This window comes from Solanum stenotomum, chromosome 12 (assembly GCF_019186545.1).
Source record: "Solanum stenotomum isolate F172 chromosome 12, ASM1918654v1, whole genome shotgun sequence".
Classification (NCBI taxonomy): Eukaryota; Viridiplantae; Streptophyta; class Magnoliopsida; order Solanales; family Solanaceae; genus Solanum; species Solanum stenotomum.
In genome coordinates this window covers 32,455,508-32,475,912 of record NC_064293.1, presented here as the reverse complement: position 1 = coordinate 32,475,912, position 20,405 = coordinate 32,455,508, and the positions used below count along the sequence as shown (strand labels likewise).

Sequence of the window (20,405 nt, the reverse complement as noted above, 5' to 3'; positions counted from 1 at the left end):
GCATTTTTGGGTGAAATCTCTTCTTTAATTCTCTAGTTTTGATGCAATCTTGTTTTGTTGTTGCTCGTTGTTTGGCGCTTGTTTTGTGGCCAATTTTGGAGAACATTTTTGTAACTCTTGGGGTTTATAGTGGAGCTTTTTGGTCCTGTGGTTTTTTACTCTTCACATCGAAAGATTTTCCACGTAAATTGTTGTGTCTTGTGTGATTGGATTATTCTTATCTTGTTGCTTTAGTTTGGTTGATATAGTTGCTATCCATTCCTCATATTGCTTGATTTGGTTCGTCTTCTCTTAGTTCAAATTGAAAGGGAAAGTTTAGATTTGGATATTATTCCGCTACTATCTTGTCTAGCATTCTTGTTAGTGTCTTGCCTTTCCCAACACTTTGATGTGTAGAAGAATTGTCATATATGATATGAATTAGAGAATAAATATTGATCAACTTGAGAAAATGCACTACTCCATAATGTTACCTGATCATATATTTTGAGCTTAATAAACATTTTCTTACATCTCTTTTTTATCAAATAAAAGTAAACCCTTCCATACATGAAGTTTCATATAAACTTTATCTCAAAATTGAAGTTTCAAATACACATCGACTAGTGTTTATTCTGCTGGTCCTCTTACAGTGTCACTTCTTCCATTCATTGGAGAGACGACAGCGAGAATAACCAATCCACCCAAAACAACAATCAAGACACCCAAACAGTTCACTAGCAATGCCTCGGTGGAGTAGCGTGAGATTATGTGGCTTGCTTGAAGGAATGTAGCTTTCTCTAAGAAGCCAGTAGCACAGGTAGCAATAGCAAGGGCATATATATAGATGCCAAAAAAGACATGCCATGGTATAAGAGTCGCTCTGCTATTCCTTGAACCACCTGGATACCAGAAAGTTGCAAAACCAACAGACCACTGTCCAGAAGTTGTTGAAAAACTAAATTATGCACTATTACATATAGTAATAAGGACGCTGCAAAAGAACAGGAAAAGGGATACAACAAAAGAGTAGCATAGGAGAATTAAGAGAAGTACCTGGACACCAAATAGAAAAAGGCAAAATAAGCCCAACCATGAGTGAAGACTGTAAAAGTTGTCGATTCCTTTGTCATTATGAAACTTCCAAGCAGCCCATAGACCGATTAGACTCAAAAAGAAAGCCAAGAACTGTAGGACAAGATGAACTGATTTCCGGAAGCTCTTTGTTCCTGAGACTGTCTTGTACGCCAGCATTGCTGGAGCAATCCACACCAAATTTGGAGATTAACATAATCCATGACACAAGAGATACATAAGCTATGCTGAATTATTCTGATTATGATGCAAGAACTGAAAATGTAACTACTTTATGTGAACACCTTAATTTTGACGTTTTTAATTACTCCCAAAAAAGTATCATGTTTCTCTTATTAGCGCATCTTTTAGTTTACCCTTTTATTTTATTTTATTTTATTTTTCTTTTCTTATTTATGCATTTTTTAAGAGTATTTTTATATATATTAAATTTAAAAGGTGCCAAAAAGACTCAATTGTAGTTTAATTGGGCCAATTTGGATCCAATTCCGCCAACCCAATCAAACCCAACCTGGTCTAGTAAACCGTGGCTCAAAATTACATAGTTTTGGTTAAATGGGTAGAACTCAATCTCATCCCTCTATCCTCTTTTCATCCAATGACCCTCATTTGACATCTCTATCAAGCAGAAAACATCTCAAAAATCGTATTTTTGACCTCCATTATTCTCTGTCTTCTTCCTTCTCCTCCTCTCTTTCTCCCCACCACCAGCCACCTTAAAAAAAAACCTTCAAGCTTCAATGTGTGCAAAAAAGGGTGTGACAGCTCTAACGACTTTGCTATGAAACCTAACTAGAATTCGAGCTTGTTTATTGATTTATATTTGACTTTACTAGTTACTTGGATACATATTGTGTTTATTGCCTAATATGGTCTTTGTTGCTTTTTACAGATTTGATATTGTGTGATTGTATATATCAATTGTCTTCTCTCGCACACCATCCTGAGACTCTTAACACATTCACCATTGTTCATTGTGTGTGAAGACACGCTCTACAAAAATTTTCTCCCAGTTATGTTCTAGGCTCAGAATTTAAGTCACACATGTTAAGCGGGGTTGGACCACCGGTGAAGCCGAAAAAGTCTTGCTACCAGTAAGCTGACCATCCCGGGCTCAAGTTGTTCGCTCGAGTAAGACAATGTAGATACTTTCCCATTTAGGATGTTAAAGATAGCAAAACAAGCCATAAGCAATGATTATCTCAAGTAGGCTATGTTTTGTTTGCGTCATGTGCATTTGACCTAGTGGGACTCGACACTCTTTCCTTTTCGAACTGCTCATTATGTTGTTTGAACTCAGCCTGTTGGCGGTGTATGGTCTCGCTGGTGGCAAACAGGACCCTTTTCAACCCGAGAATCTCAGGATTTTGTTCACTTTTAGTCTGTCCAAACTAATCCTGCTTTCCAATAGCTCCTCCAATTGGACCATCTTTTCCTCAGCCCGCCTCAAATCTCCTTCCACTTCTTGAAGACTCAAATGAATATCCTTTCTCAATTGAATCTAGACTTGTTGTTGGGCTATGGTAGCTCTAGCGCGCTCCAACTCTGTTTTAATCGTAATATAATTTGTTGGTCTCTTATGTTCTTGTTGGATTCTTCAGGGACTTCTCTGGATAACAAAAGTGTCAAAAACCATGAGAGGTACTTAGGGACCAACCCGTCCAATATCCTGCTCTACCACCATTTCTCCTAACTCAGAAACTATGCTCACATGCAAATTTTTTCGATATTTCATCGTTGTCAAAGAGAAAGCATGGGGGAGTGTCATACATAAATCAGCTCATGTTTTCCTCCAGAGGGACTTCTTAGAGTCGACCCAGTTGGCGCATTACTCGAAGTGGGGCATAAGGTTGGACACCTCAGAGTCCAATCAATACAAGAAACGGACTATGCGAGGACATGCAAATGACTTCTTTCGCTAGGAACTAGCAGTAATTCCAGATAATCTAATCATCAGTCAATGCAAAGTTCTTTTTTCTCCTAGACTTTGGACCCCTTCTGGAAGACCACATTCCTCGACCCTTCCTTTGTGACTAGGAATAAAATTGAACCAGTCAACAGTGAATTTTGGTGCAATCTAAAGATACAAGTGTTCCAAGAACAATATTTGTAATATAAGATATTACACCCTTCAAAGTAGGTAGCACTCTTTTTACACTGTGTCAATGCACAAAACATGTCTCCTATAATCACGGGCATAAGGGTAGGGTTATCCATTGTTGTTAATGCCCTTACTACTCCACACAGACAAATATAAATATGTTCATCCGGTACTGGAAAAACAATAAGCCTAAAAAATGCAACCATGAAAGCAAAGAGCCTATGCACTCTCCATTTTTCTGGATCCCCATTATTGCTAAGTTGGCCATGATACTTTTCTAATCCTTCATTTCTGACCATACCTCTTAAACAAAAAATTTAGAGAAATCCATTTGTTTCTCAAACTCTATTTCTTCATTTGATTGATTTTCAAATAGTCCGGAAACTTGTTTCCATCAATCTTTTTAGGTACAATAGGTCTTTTGTTACTGAGATCAGAGCTCCAAAGACTTGATCACATCCCCATAAAGCCTGCAATTTCTTCCAGAGTTGGGGTCAGTTCACAATCCGAGAAGCGGAACACGTTATTCTTATAATCCCATAAATGAATAATGCCTCAAACACATCCCTTCTAGGGTCGATTTCCTACATGTGCACTAGATGCCCCAAATGACCACCTATATTTTCCATAGTCCTCCATGTTTCTCCATCATTGCCACAAAAGGAGTTAAGTTGGTGAACAAGATTCTCCAGGAAGTCGATGTAAACGAAAATACTGATAGAAACAATAAAAAGACTACAAATAATAAAGAGAAAGCTGGTGATGATATTTCTATCATATTGTTTATTTATTGGGTGTATACTTACTTTTAAGTGTGTATATGTGTGTATATATATATATATATATATTTATTTATTTATTTATTTATTTCTTCTAAAGAAGAGAAGTTCTCAGTAGATTAAGAATGGATAGATAGATTTTCCTCAGCTATTATCAGATTAACGAGATTATTCAATAACCTCATCATCGCACCTCTTTCTTATCAAATTAGGCAACGCTTCTAAGTATATATATAAATTATCAAAGAAACAAGTAAAGATAATTTTCCATGGTGTGAGATGGTGGAGTTGAAAGGAAGTAATGGATATATTCTCTGTTCTTTTGTCATTTTTCATCTTAAAGGATGAAAGGTTATTTAACAATTACAATTACATTTCTCACATTTAAGTTCTTTTTTTGTGGCCTTTCTTGCTCACAAAGCTAAGGAGAAAACAGAAAACCATTTACATTCATCTAGCAATATATGGATGAAACAACAATACACGAGAATTCTATCAATGACTTGTGACAAAGTAGCTCTTTGAAATGAGTCATTATGCATAAGTTTTAGCTATACAGCAAAAAAAGTGGCATGGTAGGGAGCCATTTAGTCTCTATTTATATCCTCTCCTTATATATAGCATATGGCTTTTAAGTACACTCAGCAACAATGATTAAAATTAATGTGACTGATAGTCTTAATCTGTTTTATAATAAGGTAGTTTGACTTATAGTCTTAATATTTACCTTCACCATTTAGAAGGACAAGACCGATTACCATTAAAACAGGATGAACCTGCATGAGACAACATGGAAAGCACAAATAAGATAGAGTTTGCTTCATTCTCCGAAAGGCTCTGAAACTTGAATCACAGTACAACAAAGGAAAAGAAAGAAATAAATCTCGACACTTATTAGTAGCAGATGTGCTATTTGTGGTAGAAAATGCAAAAAATTAGAAGTGACGGGATTGAATTTTCTTGTTAGGCATATCCTACACGAAATGAGTCATCCTAAGTCACTTCCTCAAACATGACGCAAATCAAGTTCACCAACTGGGAGAAGCAGCAATTACAAGAGCTATCACTAAAGCATCATTTGCTGCCCAGTCCCTTTAAAGGAAAAATGTGGTAAAGATAAAAGAACCGCTCATGATATAGCAGTTTCCCCAACGAAGGACCAAGTATATAAAGCAACCTTGATCCCAATATGGAAATTCAAATGACAGTCATCACAATAATCACTTTCTATCCATAATCCAACACTTTTGAGCTGTGTGATAACTGATCAATCCATCAAATACACCCTCAATCCCAAACTAGACAGGATCAACAATATGAATCCACACTATCAACAGTATGTTCTATTCAGGCCAATTCATCCAATACCCAATAATTTGTCTACAAATAGGAAAACGTAATAGGGCAATCATCACAAGCAATGTTAAGCTACAAAAACAATCTGATCTCCATTGGAAAGTTCAAGGCATGCTAAACCATAGAGGGATCCGGGCTCTTGAAGTCCATGGGTGTTCCATACCACTACAATACACTTATCTCTAATATTTCGACTATATCTGGATAGATTGAGCTGAAACAGCAACCACTGCAGTTGGACAGAAAACTAACGTTCGCACCAAAACAATTAGTGCATGATATGTGTTTTTTACTGCAAATCAATATCTTAAGTTGCCATTATTGCTCAGTGTGGCCTAAACAAAATTAGGCGAAACAGGAAAATTGAAGGAAGCTTACGTTAAAGATGAGAGCTTTGTTGTCAGAGATGAGTGCTAAACCTCCTCTGTAATGGACATTCCAAATCAACACCAACGCTGCCACCGCAATTCCGATTACTCTCACCAATAGGAAAATCGGAAACCTCACCACCGGCACCGCCATTGATAAATCCTCAAAATTAGTAGCCTCCTCAATAATGCGAAATCTGTAGCTAGTTCAAATAATGTGATGATCGTCGGATTGGCAGAGCTAGGGTTCTAGATTTGCCCAGTTCTAGATCTCTTCTTAATTAAAGTCCACAATTAGGATGGAAATCTACTTTAACCTCATCTGACTTTCACAGGGAAGACAGTTCCCACGACATCCACGTCAGCTCCACATTGATTTATTTTTTTTATTGGTACAAATTGAATAATGTTGGGGAAATGCTGAATAATCTATTGGATTAATTGCTTTATGGCAAGGGTGTGTAATTTTATTTATATATAATATATTTTCGATAAGAGAGATCTTTTTTTTTTTTTTGATCAATTGATGTTGTTGTTTTCTTTAATAGTTTTTGTTTCCTTTGATTAGATCTCTATGGAGTCCGTTTGGATTAGTTGATAGTAAAAAACTAATAATAAGTAAGTATTACATTTTGATTTCTTAGGTTTGCGATATGAAGCCAATACGAATTATGTCTCCTATTTTTATTTATTTATGAATAACTATTATTCCATCCATTTATCTTTACTGGTTTACTATACTAAAAATAGTTGTCCAATAATATTTGTCTAGTTTAGAAAATCAAGAGATAATTTATCATTTTGTATCTATTTTATCCTTGTTATTAAATACTATTCAATATCTCATATATTTCTCAAAGCATTAAATTTAATATATTCAAATGATAATATAGTAATATTATTGTTATTATTTATTGTTTCTTAAAGTGTGTACCGAATCAAAAGTGAACAACTATTATTGAGGAGTATCAAAATTTCATTATTTAGCAAGTAAATATTTACAAAACCAACTGATTTTAAACTTATCTGTTGCTCATATGAAATTCCAAAACAACCCCAATACATATAATCTTAACTAGAGTAGGGATAAGGATATAGAAAGTCACTTGTAAGGATGGTTACCCTCCTCTCCATATCCTATTAGATATCCAGAATTTCAACTTCCCATATGTTGAAAGGCACACTCTAATCCATCAGACCAAAGATTTCTTGGTGATTTCATTTATGCTTGGCCAGGTAAAGCTTCTACAGTAACTTTGAATTGACTTCATCATCTTTGCTGAGTTAATGAACATTTGTATTCAACAGAATTAGATTTCAAATATCACTGATTTAATCAATTGTACTGTGCCAGCATAAGATAGCTTTTTGTTAGTAGTGGTTGTCACTCCACTATTTTCAGTTTCTTGAGGCACATCTTCAAAATGACTCATAGCTGAACACAAATAATTTAAAACTGAGAGATGGCTCGATCGATTATTTGTACAATGTCGTGCAATAGCAATTTGAATATATGCAGTGTCACATTAAGACATTATGAACACAAGAGGGATGGATAGCAACAGCTTCCAGGGTACAATAATTGAAGATTAGCAACAGCTTTATTTCAACATCATGTAGGACCTAGAATGAACTGGGAGGGATAAAACAATATGCTGCAGACTTAGGTGACCATCAATAGCAACAGCTTCCAGGGTACAATAATTGAAGATTAGCAAACAGCTTTATTTCAACATCATGTAGGACCTAGAATGAACTGGGAGGGATAAAACAATATGCTGCAGACTTAGGTGACCATCAATCAAATGCGCAGTCTTAGAAAGGGCTGATCCTGCGAGCTAACTTTATTAAGATTTCTGGAGCAAGCCGCTTTCTTGGAGGTGCCATAGCATCCTTAGCAAGAGCTTCTTTGTCGTTAGCATGTATATATGCTACTATATAGTCAAAAAGGTCATCTTTACCACCTCTTAGAGGATCCTGCAGTTCAAGATCAATTAATTTTCAGCAAGACACTGAAATTTCATCTTTTCCCTAATGATTTCAGAAAAATACTACCACGATAAGTAGACTACATAAAAATGAACGAAGAGTGCATACATGAAGGAATAAATCCAGGTGAGTTTTTCCATCATACAAAATCGATTCAGCTTGAACTCCCACTCTGTGAAGTGTATCTACAAATGCTTTGCTGCAGAGTACGAGCAAGTTCAACATGTTATTAAACAAGTTCGCACTCAAATGCGATAGCCATTCTTTATGTAATCCATTAAAGTTAAAGTGGTGGGTCATCATTGCCCTTCAGAAGGAGTTCAGACCTCGAATCCGATGGAATGGAGCTATCTGAAGAACCGTGAAATAGGATAATGTGAGGCAGCAAATGGACAGCAGCTTTAGAGCTCCGATCCTGTACAATAATTTCAGGAGAGAACTTTTGCAATGACTCCTCCCCTTCCATTATACTGTAGATGACAAGTTAAAATCTCAACTTCACAGAAAGGTAGGTGTGGCAACGTAGCTAACTAAGGGTTTGTTTAGCATGAAGAAAAATATTTTCTTGGAAAATGTTTTTTTTTGGGAAATAAGTGAGTTCTTATTTATTTTCTTATTCGTTACATAAGCAAAAGATATTTATCCTCAAAGCATTTGTATATAATCTTAGATAATACTATGGGAGGGTGGGTAGGGTAGGGGTGTGGGTGTGGGTGTGGGTGTGGGTGGTATGGGGGTGAAGATGGAGTATGGTGGGAGGGTTGGGAAAACACAATCAATGTGGAATATCACTTGTGAAGCTTGTTTTTTCTACTTCCACTACGAAAGTCATTTTCCTCATTTATAAGGAATTTGTTTTCCTAGAGAAAATGTATATCCAAAAATTTTGGCCAATCGAACATGAGAAAATTGAAAATGTTCTCCTCCATACCAGACACACCCTAAACTTTTGCTTGTTACGTGAGATAATGCTGTTAGCGGATATTTACCTCAAGAAAATTGAGCGATATAACCCTCTATTATTGAAATGATCAACTAAATTGGGCAAATCATACCTGTCAAATCAAACAATGGAACACCAATTAGCAAGAAATCTATCATAAATAAAATAAAAGAAGAGCATACCAACTGAAGGAAAATAAGGCATAAAATGCACACAATTCTTTGGTGAAGCATTTGCAACACTAAAAGAATGCTGTGGGAAAAAAGAAGGATACAGAAACATGGTATAATGAAAGGAGCAGAAGTTTAGGGAAAGAAAAGGAAAAAGAAGAAAATCTAATTCCTTTTATTTGATTTTGATCATGTGAATTGCAACTATCCAGATTGAAAATAATAACCAATAATAACTTTGCTATGAAACTGGCCACTTACGCGCCTGACAAACCAAAAAAAGCTTTTATTTGGGAGGTGCTCCAAGAAACAGTTTCTCCTCTAGATTCTTTGATCGCCTGCTTCACAAGAACACAAGAAGAGATATGTGCACCAGCAGATTGACCCGTGAGATAAATCCTGGAAAATACAGATGGCATGACAGAGTTGGAAATATCAAGTCTTTGATAAGTAAAGAAAGGCTACTTAGGAACTGTCCAGTTTTTCTACTTCATATTTTTCTGCTCTAGTTTGTATAGTGAATAACTAGACCGTCCGTCAAGTCATCTGAGTCCAGAAGAACTGCTATCCAATGTCCTTCACATCCATAAATAAGAATTACGAAGTGTTGTACAATCTAGAGCTGAAAATAATCTCAACCATCCTTTTTAGTGATCTGGGCATGCTTATTCAATTCTGCTCTAAATGCAAATCAGGGGAACAATATTAAACCTATTTGGATCACCACCATAATCAGCGATGCTGCTGCAAACAAATGAGATTCCCTGAGACACATCTTCCACCATATCTCCTATTGTTCCCTGTGGAAAGTTTCTGCAACCAAAGAGTCCATTATGTATCTTGAAAGTGGACAAGAAAAGTGTGATAGTGTGATGGCACTGCTGACCAAAGAAAATGGGAGGGCAGGGAAAGTAGTAATTGATGCAGTGTATATCATACTATATAATGATGTTTTGATCCCGTCAATATCTTTTTGGAAAAAAAAATTATTTTTTCACATAGTGATACTAAAGGTTAACGCAGAGCCTTAAAGATAAAAGTGGGGCCTGTCCCATATATCAATGCATAACAGATCAACTAAGATTGCCTTGTGGAGAGTGAATATGTTAAGCAGAATTGTGTTCTATTGATTCGCTATAAAAATCATGTCTTGGTTCCCCTTCTATCTAACGAATCATCCAGGAGAACCAGTAATATAAAACACATTACATGCAGCATGAAAGTGGACGACAACCTGTAGTTTAAGAATTCAATCAGTTACCTGTAATCGATGCATGCCACTATAATGTCATGTTCTGATAATTGCTTTCCTAACAGAGAACCCCAGGCCTTGTACCTGCATGAGTATGTGGGACTTCAGCATCAATGTTATATTCAGATAAGCACATCACCCATCCAATCCAGGATTGAACATGTCATGAATAAAGTAGAACTAATTAGGGATATATAAGTGCTGGAATCTATTCAGAAGGACCTGAGCATAACCAATTTTGCTTTTAGTTCCAGTTATTGATCTCATGTGTGTTATTATGGAGATGTGCCTGTGAGGCTAATAAATCATTGTTCGGAGGTAACTCAGTCATGCAACATGTTTGAATCTTTGTCAAGGAAGAAAATCTGAGGAGAAGGAAGTTCTTATTGTTGACGTTTGTTTGTGCAACGAGAGAGGAGAAAGACCACTTTATATAAGCATCTTAATGTTGCTACTCTAAACCTCATATTTAATGTTTCTGGAAGTCATGCAGAACATGCCCCCATACAGTAAAGGAGCTCTTTAGTGCTTCTATACATTTCATGAGTAATGTCAGATTTGTAATCGGATGAAACTCCATGAGTTCTTGATGGGGTTGAAATTTCAGTGTCAATAACTCAAAACCTTTATTTGATTGGGTATATTTGACCCCGACAGGAATTTTAATGGGTAATTCTTTCATCTAAATCAAGAAAGGGGAAGTTGCAAAAAAGGTGTTTATCTACCAGAGCCCAGGTTTTATTCCAGTTTAGGATACAGTCTATCCGTGGAGGCTTCCAGCACTTCACAGATTTGTTCTATCTTGTGGATGCCATCCTAACATGCATTCACCTAACTTTCTACTGAAAACATGATTGAGATATCTCGCCAAACACACACGTTAGATTCTCAATATTTTTTGTCTTCAGAAATCATCACTAGTAGCTTCATGAGAACTACAATAGCTTGAGAAGGCAAAAGACTGCTGGAATCTATTTAAAAAATTGATAATTCTGGAATTTGGAAACCATAATCAACTGCCTGCTTATCCCAAGCTGTAGATAGTAGTAGAAGAGATCTGAGATCATTATACACAATTGACAATGTTTCATACTTCTCCTGTTGTCCATACATAAATTATATCCATGTCAAGGAAAGAAACTTGACTATTTATGGGCTTAAAACAGAGCATCTCGAATCTACTACTACCTCATCCATTGAGTATAACAGAGTAAATGATGGTATAGCAATGAACATCGGGATGATACTAGGAAATATGGTCCGAAGAATCTCGACAGTAGTTCCATTAACAATCCTTTGCAGGATTGGATTTTTTTATAGTGGAAATGACATAAAGCACGACCCGAGATCCATGATATGAAAACCAAAAACAGAATAACGAAGAAAACTTGTAATTTGATGCTATTATCATTGTTTTGTAATTAGTCGATAGGGTCACTCAGATACACAAAATTTACAAAGCTGATATGAATGCATCACCAGGGATAATTTCCCCTAGAGGAAATAATATAGGAAAACATTCTCTTTAAGTCTTATGTTGTTCAAGTGCAAGAGTGGCTACAGCAGTCTTAGTAAGTTAGGAATACTCTTTATCAATGTCATGAAGAGAGCAGAAACCTAATATCCTATAAACAAAGTTAATGATAGTTCATAGCACCAGAGAGGTAATTAATGATACAAAAAAGATTACATACTAGAGGAATTTAAGGTTTAGAATGATAGAAAGAAGAAGTATCTAGATTTCTTACTCACCCAATAATCCATGCTCCACCTGTTACAAATACCACAACTGGCTTTGGGCTGTCTATCTTTGCTGGTAGATATAAGTCCAACCTGAAACATAATGTCAGTTTGAGTCGACCTAAGAAAGTAGGTCAAGGAGAAAAGAAGACCAATGACATACCTATTCCTCGGCTGATCACCATAGACAACACTTCGCCGGACCAGTGGTGAAAAGAAATAATAAAATGCAACTGTCACAATTGACAGAACAAGTTAAATTTGATCCCGTTGTCACAATTATAGACATATATAGTTGCCGAATAAAAAAATAAAAAATGCACATGTCTCTGTCAGAGGTGGTCCTAGGTAAATGTGACACATAAAATGACTACAAAGACATCCCTCTCCATGCTAACCATCCTCCAACACCCCATCCCCACCCTAATGAGAAAATGTGCCACAACAAAAATATTTTGTCACATGAAATGTTACAACGATTAAACTGGCTTTTTCATGACTGCTTTGCAGTAGCTATTTGCTTCTAGTGGGAAATGGTGACAGTATAATCCCAACAAGAATGCATCAACCAATTTCTTGATTTTAGTTTTGTTGTTTGAAGAACTATACTAGAAAAGTGACTTTGCCAGACATGTGAATGAGAAATATTAGGGAGTTCATTTATAGCGGCAATAGGCATTACTATTTATACCCAGCTTTCTAACTCTTTAAGAAGATAATCATAACACTATTCCATAACAAAGAACGCATTAGCTGTTTTACTGATTCTGGTTCTTCTTATGGAAGAATTATATTAGAAGCAAACCTTTTTGGACATATGAATGGTTAAAGGACATATTGCTTAGCTTTAATACGAGTGTTGTACACCAGAGAAGGTATCGTCAATTCATCATTCTTTCAATATGAATGGATTGGAAAAGAGCATCTTTTTTATACTCACCTTGGATAAAACCAGGCATAAGTAGCATTGCATATAAGGCAAGACCCAAAAATCTTGTAATCCATCGATAACCTAACCTGAATAAAGGAAGTAATAAGAAACCACATCTTGTTGATAATTCCTCTATATCTTGTTCAGTCGCAACTAAATAGTTTCTTTGTTCTTGAGTAGGTTTAAAAAAACATGTTTGTTACAAGAAAATTATGTATGGTATAATTATAACAACAACAACATACCCAAAATAATCCCATGGGTGGTGTCTGAGGAGGGTAGCATGTACGCAAACCTTACCTCTACCTTTGTAGGGTAGAGAGACTTTCTCCGATAGAGCCTTAGCTCAAAGGAAAAGTTTTGAAGCAGGGTTGCAAGAAAAAATATAACAGTGAAATATCAACAGACAAAGCAAATGAAGCAACAAATAGTAATACACAATGAAGAATAAGAAAAAAACTACACACTACTACTAAGGTTCGTACCCTCCCTTTCCAATATGACGTGTGACACAATTTGGCCACCGACTAGCCTTCTACTCCTAATCATCTACCTCTATAGCTAAGATCATGCATGGTATAATCAGAAACTGGAAATCTCGAAGAAGGCTCTGGAAATTCTACTAGTATAATTTCATAAACTTGACTACAGTGAGAAATTCCAAATCCAACTAATGCTCATTCATTCATATACCGGTTAATATAAATGATTCAAGTTAAAGCTAACAAAGTAATTGTGTACGAAAAAACAACATTTATAGCATCACTATCATCCTAATTCCAATTTCTTCTCCGATATAACCTAGGAAAATGAATCCTCTGTCCCATTTGAGCATATTTAAAAAATAAAACTTGATAAGAGTAAAATTCCAAATCAGAGCAAGTTACCCGAGACAACTAAGAAGCTTGAAACTTAATCGAGTAATCAAATAGGTCTCAGCAGCAGCGTGTCCAATTTCACGGCTAAAGGATCCTTGATTATAGATAATTGGAGGCGTGGACTTAGTTTTGCTCGATGGTTTTCTCCTCCGCTGGTAATTATTATATGGGATTGAAGGCAAAGTTGGTAAAGTAGAAACCCTAGCTAGTAAGTGAGCAGTATCCCCTTGATTCTCCATATCCGCGCCAAAAGCATGCAAAATCCCGACGAGAAAGGGGAGATCTCAAATTTTACTCAAAAAGTGAGAAGATGATTCTAGGTGAGCCGGAGAAGGTGAACTTTGGCGGGATATATAACCCTTTAATTATACTCATAAAAATTCAGTTTGACACATCATATTCACTGGCTAACGGTTATAAGACTGCAGACACACACTCTACTTTCCCCTGTATCCATTACTGCCATTATCTGCGCATTTATTTCTTTATTGTATTTTATTATAAAGGGTAAAATATTTTATTAAATTTTCAAAAAAGAAAAAGAAAATTAGGTGTGTCATTTATTAAAGTTTTGGTTCATTTATGTTATTTTCATTTGAGAAAAGACTTATCTATGTCATTATTTCTTCTATTCTATATTAGTTGATTATTTTTCTTTATACAAATAATGGTATGAACGAGTCTTTTCTCAAATTGAAATCGCATGAATGATCCAAACTTTTAATATATGGCATAAATAATTCTTTTTTGAAACTCAAAGTTCAATAGTATATTTGAGTCTTTCCAAGAAATTTTCAAAAACACCAAACATTAGGTCTTAAATAGGACTCTATAGCTATAGTTTATTTAGTTATGAATAATAGCAAAATGTTAGGAGAGGATAGAGGAGACTGGAGAGAGACGAGCGAGATCTGAGAGAGAGAGAGGAGATAGTGTATGAAAAAAATACAAATACAAATTGATTTGTATTAAAATGAATACATAAAGGGGCGAGCAAGATCGAGAGAAGGAGGAGAGAGGCGAGCAAGATTGAGAGAGAGGGGAGAGAGAGGATTGTATTGTGTATTTATTTTGCATTGTACTCTGTATTTATTTTGTATCAATTGTATTCAAAATACAACGAATTATATTTTATATTTATTTTGCATTATATTATGTATTTATTTTATATTAATTGTATTCGAAATACAACAAATTACATTTTGTATTTATTTTACATTATATTTAATATCCGTTTTGAAGTCATCACGGGGAAAAATAACCGCAAGAAATATCAAAGAGAAGAAGATCGAGATCAAATCTGATATAACCAAAAACAAGTACGGAAGAAATATCAAAGAGGCGTGAAGAACCACGTTATTAGAGAATTAGGAATAGAAGAATTGATTCTCTTTTTTGTTTGTTTTGTTAGAGTTGCTGGCTCTTAATGCGAACGACTCGTGAGAGAGGGAAAACATTTGCTATAAAAATAATATATTATTATTTATTATAATATTTTTAAATCATAAATATTTTTCATAAATAAGTTGTAATTTTTGTTATTTTTCATAATTATACCTTTAAAATATAGTATCAATTTTATTTGTTTAGTTTGAAAAATTATAATGGATTCTTTCTTTCTAGTACAATAAAAATGAATTATTGATACTTTTTTTTATCATCTAAAGGAATGAATTTATCAAAATTTAAGAATGTATTAATTATTATTTTTCAAGATTGTCATTCTCTTTAATGGAATTTCTTACTATTTTTAAATTTTATTTATAACGACTATTTCTACTTTGAAAAATATATTTGAGAAGAATCAAAAGAGTAATATTGACTTTGATTAATGTTTTTGAATATTCTTTTAAGGAGTGTGTCACGCTATTCATATATATGGGATTGGAGGGAGTAATTCCTAGTTTATCTTTATTATTACTTATATTCATTTTTTAAAGCATTGAATTTGAAAAAACAAATAGTAATACTAAGGTGTTTCTGGTACGAAAGAAAATATTTTTATAGAGAAATAAGTAAGTTTCTTACTTAATTTTTTTTTTTGTAGTTGGTATATAAACAATAAATTTTATTCTAAAAATATTCATACAATCTAGATGAATATTATAGCTCGTGCGAATGGGGGCTACGGGGTGAAGGTGAAGATAATGTGTGTTGGAGGATGATAATGACACAATTAGTGTGGAATATCACTTGTACCTTCTGCCCAACAATACTTTGTCTGTGTCAATTTATGTGATATAATTTGATTAGACACAAAATTTAGGAAATATGAAAAAAATTACAATGTTTCAAAACTACCTTTAAGATAAACAAATTTTTAAATAGAAAGAGTACGCATTTATAAATTTTCTATCAACTAAATGAGATATAACATTTGTAAAATAAGAACTATGCCAATCTATTTGAAAAAAAATTAAACAAAATTTGCCACTTAAATTTAGACATAAAAATACTAATTTTCTTAAAATATTAAATATTTTAAAATAAATTTAATTCAATTTAAAAACGATTAATAAATATTGGACCGAATGAAATCTTTACAGCAGTAGATTTAAGCTCAGTATAAAAACACTAGGCAAAGGAGCCCGTGCAAGTATGGGCCCAACATATGGTGTTTTTTTTGTTTGTTTTAATTTATGTAATAGTATGAATTAGAGAGTCAATCAAATTTTTATATGATTTTTAAATATTTCAAATTATTAATTAGTGATATATAATATTTTTTACATTATTTTATGATAATATATGTTGCTCTTGTCGTTCCATTTTATATGGCACTGATGGAATTTAGATAGTCAACCAATTTTTTCATATAGTTTTAGATTTTTGTATGATGTTTAAATATTTTAAGTTGTTAATTATTGTGATTTATAATACTTTTATGTTGTTAATTTTAAGATGATATATGTTACTCTCATCGTCATATGACACTAATTTTTTCATATAGTTTTAGATTTTGTATGATTTTAAAAATATTTTAAGGTGTTAATTATTGTGATTTATAATACTTTTATATAATTTTAAGATAATATATGTTACTCTATATGTCTCATTTACGTGACACACTGACACTGAAATTTGGAGAGTCTACAAATTTTTTATTTAATTTTTACACATTTTAAGTTGTTAATATTAGTGATTTATATACTTTCTACATAATTTTTAAATAATATATGTTACTCTCTTAATCCCAATTCATGTGACGTTAATAAAATTTAGTAATTTAAGTATTTTTAAATTCATTTCAAAATAATATATGTTATCTCTAGTCCCTATATTTCAATTTAAGTGACGTTGGCAGGATTTTGAGATCTTTTTTTAGTTAATTGAAATATTTTAAGTTGTTCCAATTTATTATGTGACGATAAAAAAATTGAGGATTCTTTTGTTTGATAAAATATTTTAAGTTATTAATTATTGTAATATAATAAACAAATTAAGATGAAAAACATATTTATTAAATTTTCAAAAATGCTCTCAAGTAAATAATTTCTTATACATGGATTTTTTGGTCCACAAAATAAAAAAGTACATACACATAATAATAAAGTATAATAAAACTATATCACAATAATCATTAAATATCTTGTCTTGCCACTTCCATATATAGAAAAAATATATATAGAGAGAGAATAAATAAATACTACGTAAAAGATATATTTTTAAAATAATTTTAGTATATATAGTTCAATCTCAGCTGTATAACTTGGACTTAGATGCATATATTAACGTTATTTCTTGTTATTATTATACATGGTTCAAGCAATAATAGGTGTCATTGAAAATTTGTAACAGTTGTCCAAATAACACATCAGTCCCAGCTGACAATGATGAAATTAATATTTATAGAGGAAAAAGAAAACTCATGCCCAAACAGAAAAGCTGCAATAAAGAATTGTATACCACCAAGTAATTAGAATTAATATAGTAATAATACCAGATGCAAACTCTAGAAGTATTAGTATGAGTCCAATAAATTATATTAAAAGCGGTCTTATGTATTTTTTCTTATCTTAATTTATGTGATATGATTTTTTAATTAGTTTCAAATAAATGATATTTTTTCTTATTTGACAAATATGTATGTGGATGAAGTAATATTTTTGATATGAAATAGGTACGTTAATAAAGAAATTTGAAATTTTAAAAATACATTAAATACGTCGAGGTATCTACTCGTAAGTTCTATCGTCTCATTAGTATAGATGATTGATTGATGCTGTGGTTTTGTGGAGGGGCTGTTTTGTGGTTGCAATTGGTTTATCTTGCTTGATTTAATTTGGGGTAGTGATGGATGTTTGTCCTGGATGAACCTTACGTGATTTTTTTTCAACACCAACATCACATTGAAGAATAAAAATTAATTTTGATCACCATCACTTTCTAGCTAGTATATACGTACGCAAATTTTGTTAAAACTCAATTTCTTGAAATTTTCTAATTTTAGACGGATGCACAGCAATGAAGAGGTATTACTTCTAAGTTCTACCGTCTCATTAGTATTGATGATTAATTGATTGATGTTGTGGTTTTGTGGAGGGGATGTTTTGTGGTTGGAATTGGTTTATAAGTCACTCTTGATTGTTAAGTAATTTGGGGGTAGTGGTGGATGTTTGTGTTTGCAACAAATTTAAACATATGGAAAATAAATAAACCACACAAATAAAATCTGAAGAAACATGAATATATTTTATTGATAATCAATGCGGGTATATAATTATGCTCCTCCCTTGATTCTCCTCTCATAAAACTAATCCATGATTCGAGGGCCGTTAGTGGCGTATATCTTGAACTAGGATGATTTAGATTTGACCTCTATATGAATATTCCATGACTTTTGTGGAATATATCAAGATATTATTTTATTTTTAAAAAAGGAAGAAAACGACGGTTTTTAAAAGTCGCCACTTAATTTTTAAAGAAAAATCGAGAAAACTATTTTTTCAAAAGATTAAAACAGTAAATCTAATGAAAATATTTAAAGGGAGTTCGGGTTCATATTAACATTAAGGTTTGAAAGCACCCGAAATGTCCACTAACATGCGGTTATCCAGTAATTAACTATTTAACTAATTGGTTTTAAAATAAAAGCATGTTTGAGAAGTTTAGGAAATAAACAACTTAAGACTTGAATTATTTTTTTTAAGGGGAAGAGATATAGTATAAGGAATTTTGCAAATAAAATATATTTTCAAAGTAACTTAAGTAGTAAAATAAGTATGATTATTTAGTCTTTAGAAAATCTAGAAATGACTATCTTTTTTGGGGAAATCGAATTAGAACAACTTTAAAATCGACTAGCAAATAAACAATTAAACAAATACGAAACAGATAAAATAAGTAAAAATTATGCAAATCACATAGTATAAGAAAGAAATTACTTCCTATCCCTACTCTTTCATAAATTACCAAAAATTCCTATTTTTAGTGTCTTTCGGATACATAATATTGCAGGCGGATACTTTAATTAATAACAGGTGGATACTTAAATTAATAAGTTGTTCTTATCAGTTTAATGCGTTAAATAAGGGATTAAAAACAAAAATTATAATTGACTCCCACTATTAACGCGTACGTTTCTTCCCTCAACCAATCAGTCTTTCATTAAACCTCTAACTGAATTAGAAATTTTAAATTTCAAATTGTGAAACTTTCTCCATGTTCTTCGAAAATTCAGTAGAAGTTTGATTCAAAAAAAATTTGGAATGTAATTTTGTGAATTTTAAATTTCAAATTGTGAAACCTTCTCCATGTTCTTCGAAAATTCAATAGAAGTTTGATTCAAAAAATTTTAGAATGCAATTTTGTGAAGTTTTGTAATGAATATTTCGATCTTGTTAAGATATTATGGATTATGGAAAAGTGATGTTAGATACGAGTGATACATAAGTGATGGGATAGTGGTATCTGAAAATATTTCATTCGTTAATCTTATTTCAGCAATTGAAAAAAAACATCGAGATCAGATACGTTGTTGAAGGTAATTCGTCTCCATTGTGTATTCGGAATGATATGGGGTGAAATTGNNGATACGTTGTTGAAGGTAATTCGTCTCCATTGTGTATTCGGAATGATATGGGGTGAAATTGTACATAGAAATTAAGAAACATGAGGTGAGATTCAGTATGTATCCTCTATGCATTGATACGTCGGAAAAAAGTGATGAAGAGATATAAAACTTCGATCCAACAACAGGTGCAATCGTGTGTGTTGAGGGTGGAAAGATTCTTGATGCTTGCTTTTTAGAAGTACTTTTATGCTTCATGTCTAATAATTCTCAAATTTGATACTTAATTAAGTACTTTTAGGTTACTATTTTGTGAAGCAATAAATGAAAAATTGTTATATTTTGAATTTTGGCTACATTTTTTTATTGTTAATTTCTGATAAAGTTAGTTTGGTATACATTGATGTGTTTCTGATACTTAATTGTTTGTAAATTTTGCATGGGATAGAATAATAGTATCAATAGTTGTGATGTGTGCCAAAGTTAAAAGAGACAACATATAAAAAAGGTATCAATTGAATCAATTATATATCATATACATTATATCCTCTTCTAAAAATTGTATCTACTAATAATAGAGTATCGATAGTTGTATTTTTTTTACCACTATTATATATCATATACATAAAATTTTAATATTTGTGGATGTAATTGTGTTTCATGTACAAAATAATTTTCTGAAAATTTGATATCAGCTTAAAAAAAGTTAGAGTAATTTTAGAACTAATTTTGTGTATCTGATACTTAATATCTTTGTAACGATGTGTGCCAAAGTTAAAAGAGACAACATGTAAAAAAGGTATCATTTGAGTCA

General features: G+C 32.9%; 2 protein-coding genes and 1 non-coding gene across 4 annotated transcripts; all 3 read right to left on the bottom strand.

Moving 5' to 3' along the window:
- Nucleotides 1–459: 459 nt before the first annotated feature.
- LOC125848997 (transmembrane ascorbate ferrireductase 2) lies at nucleotides 460–6,022 on the bottom strand. Its single transcript, XM_049528969.1, has 4 exons — nucleotides 5,689–6,022; nucleotides 4,682–4,730; nucleotides 1,036–1,235; nucleotides 460–915 (listed from the first exon to the last, which is right to left on the bottom strand). Exons 1-4 carry the CDS (start codon nucleotides 5,830–5,832, stop codon nucleotides 610–612), a joined length of 699 nt encoding a protein of 232 aa, XP_049384926.1. The 5' UTR covers nucleotides 5,833–6,022; the 3' UTR covers nucleotides 460–609.
- On the bottom strand, nucleotides 4,064–4,146 carry LOC125849576 (small nucleolar RNA U30). Its single transcript, XR_007444656.1, has one exon. It is a non-coding gene; the product is annotated as a small nucleolar RNA U30 (small nucleolar RNA).
- Nucleotides 6,023–7,390: 1,368 nt separating the features above from the next.
- Nucleotides 7,391–14,044, bottom strand: LOC125849137 (probable isoprenylcysteine alpha-carbonyl methylesterase ICMEL2). Of its 2 annotated transcripts, none has more exons than XM_049529159.1 (11): nucleotides 13,591–14,044; nucleotides 12,713–12,789; nucleotides 11,936–12,005; nucleotides 11,785–11,865; nucleotides 10,042–10,116; nucleotides 9,492–9,593; nucleotides 9,042–9,179; nucleotides 8,657–8,722; nucleotides 7,994–8,137; nucleotides 7,776–7,866; nucleotides 7,391–7,655 (listed from the first exon to the last, which is right to left on the bottom strand). In XM_049529159.1, exons 1-11 carry the CDS (start codon nucleotides 13,818–13,820, stop codon nucleotides 7,494–7,496), a joined length of 1,236 nt encoding a protein of 411 aa, XP_049385116.1. In that variant the 5' UTR covers nucleotides 13,821–14,044; the 3' UTR covers nucleotides 7,391–7,493. The 2 variants fall into 2 exon arrangements, with proteins under 2 accessions (XP_049385116.1, XP_049385117.1); XM_049529160.1 differs by lacking the exon at nucleotides 13,591–14,044 and adding an exon at nucleotides 12,949–13,525 and having other exon boundaries at nucleotides 12,713–12,784.
- Nucleotides 14,045–20,405: the final 6,361 nt, after the last annotated feature.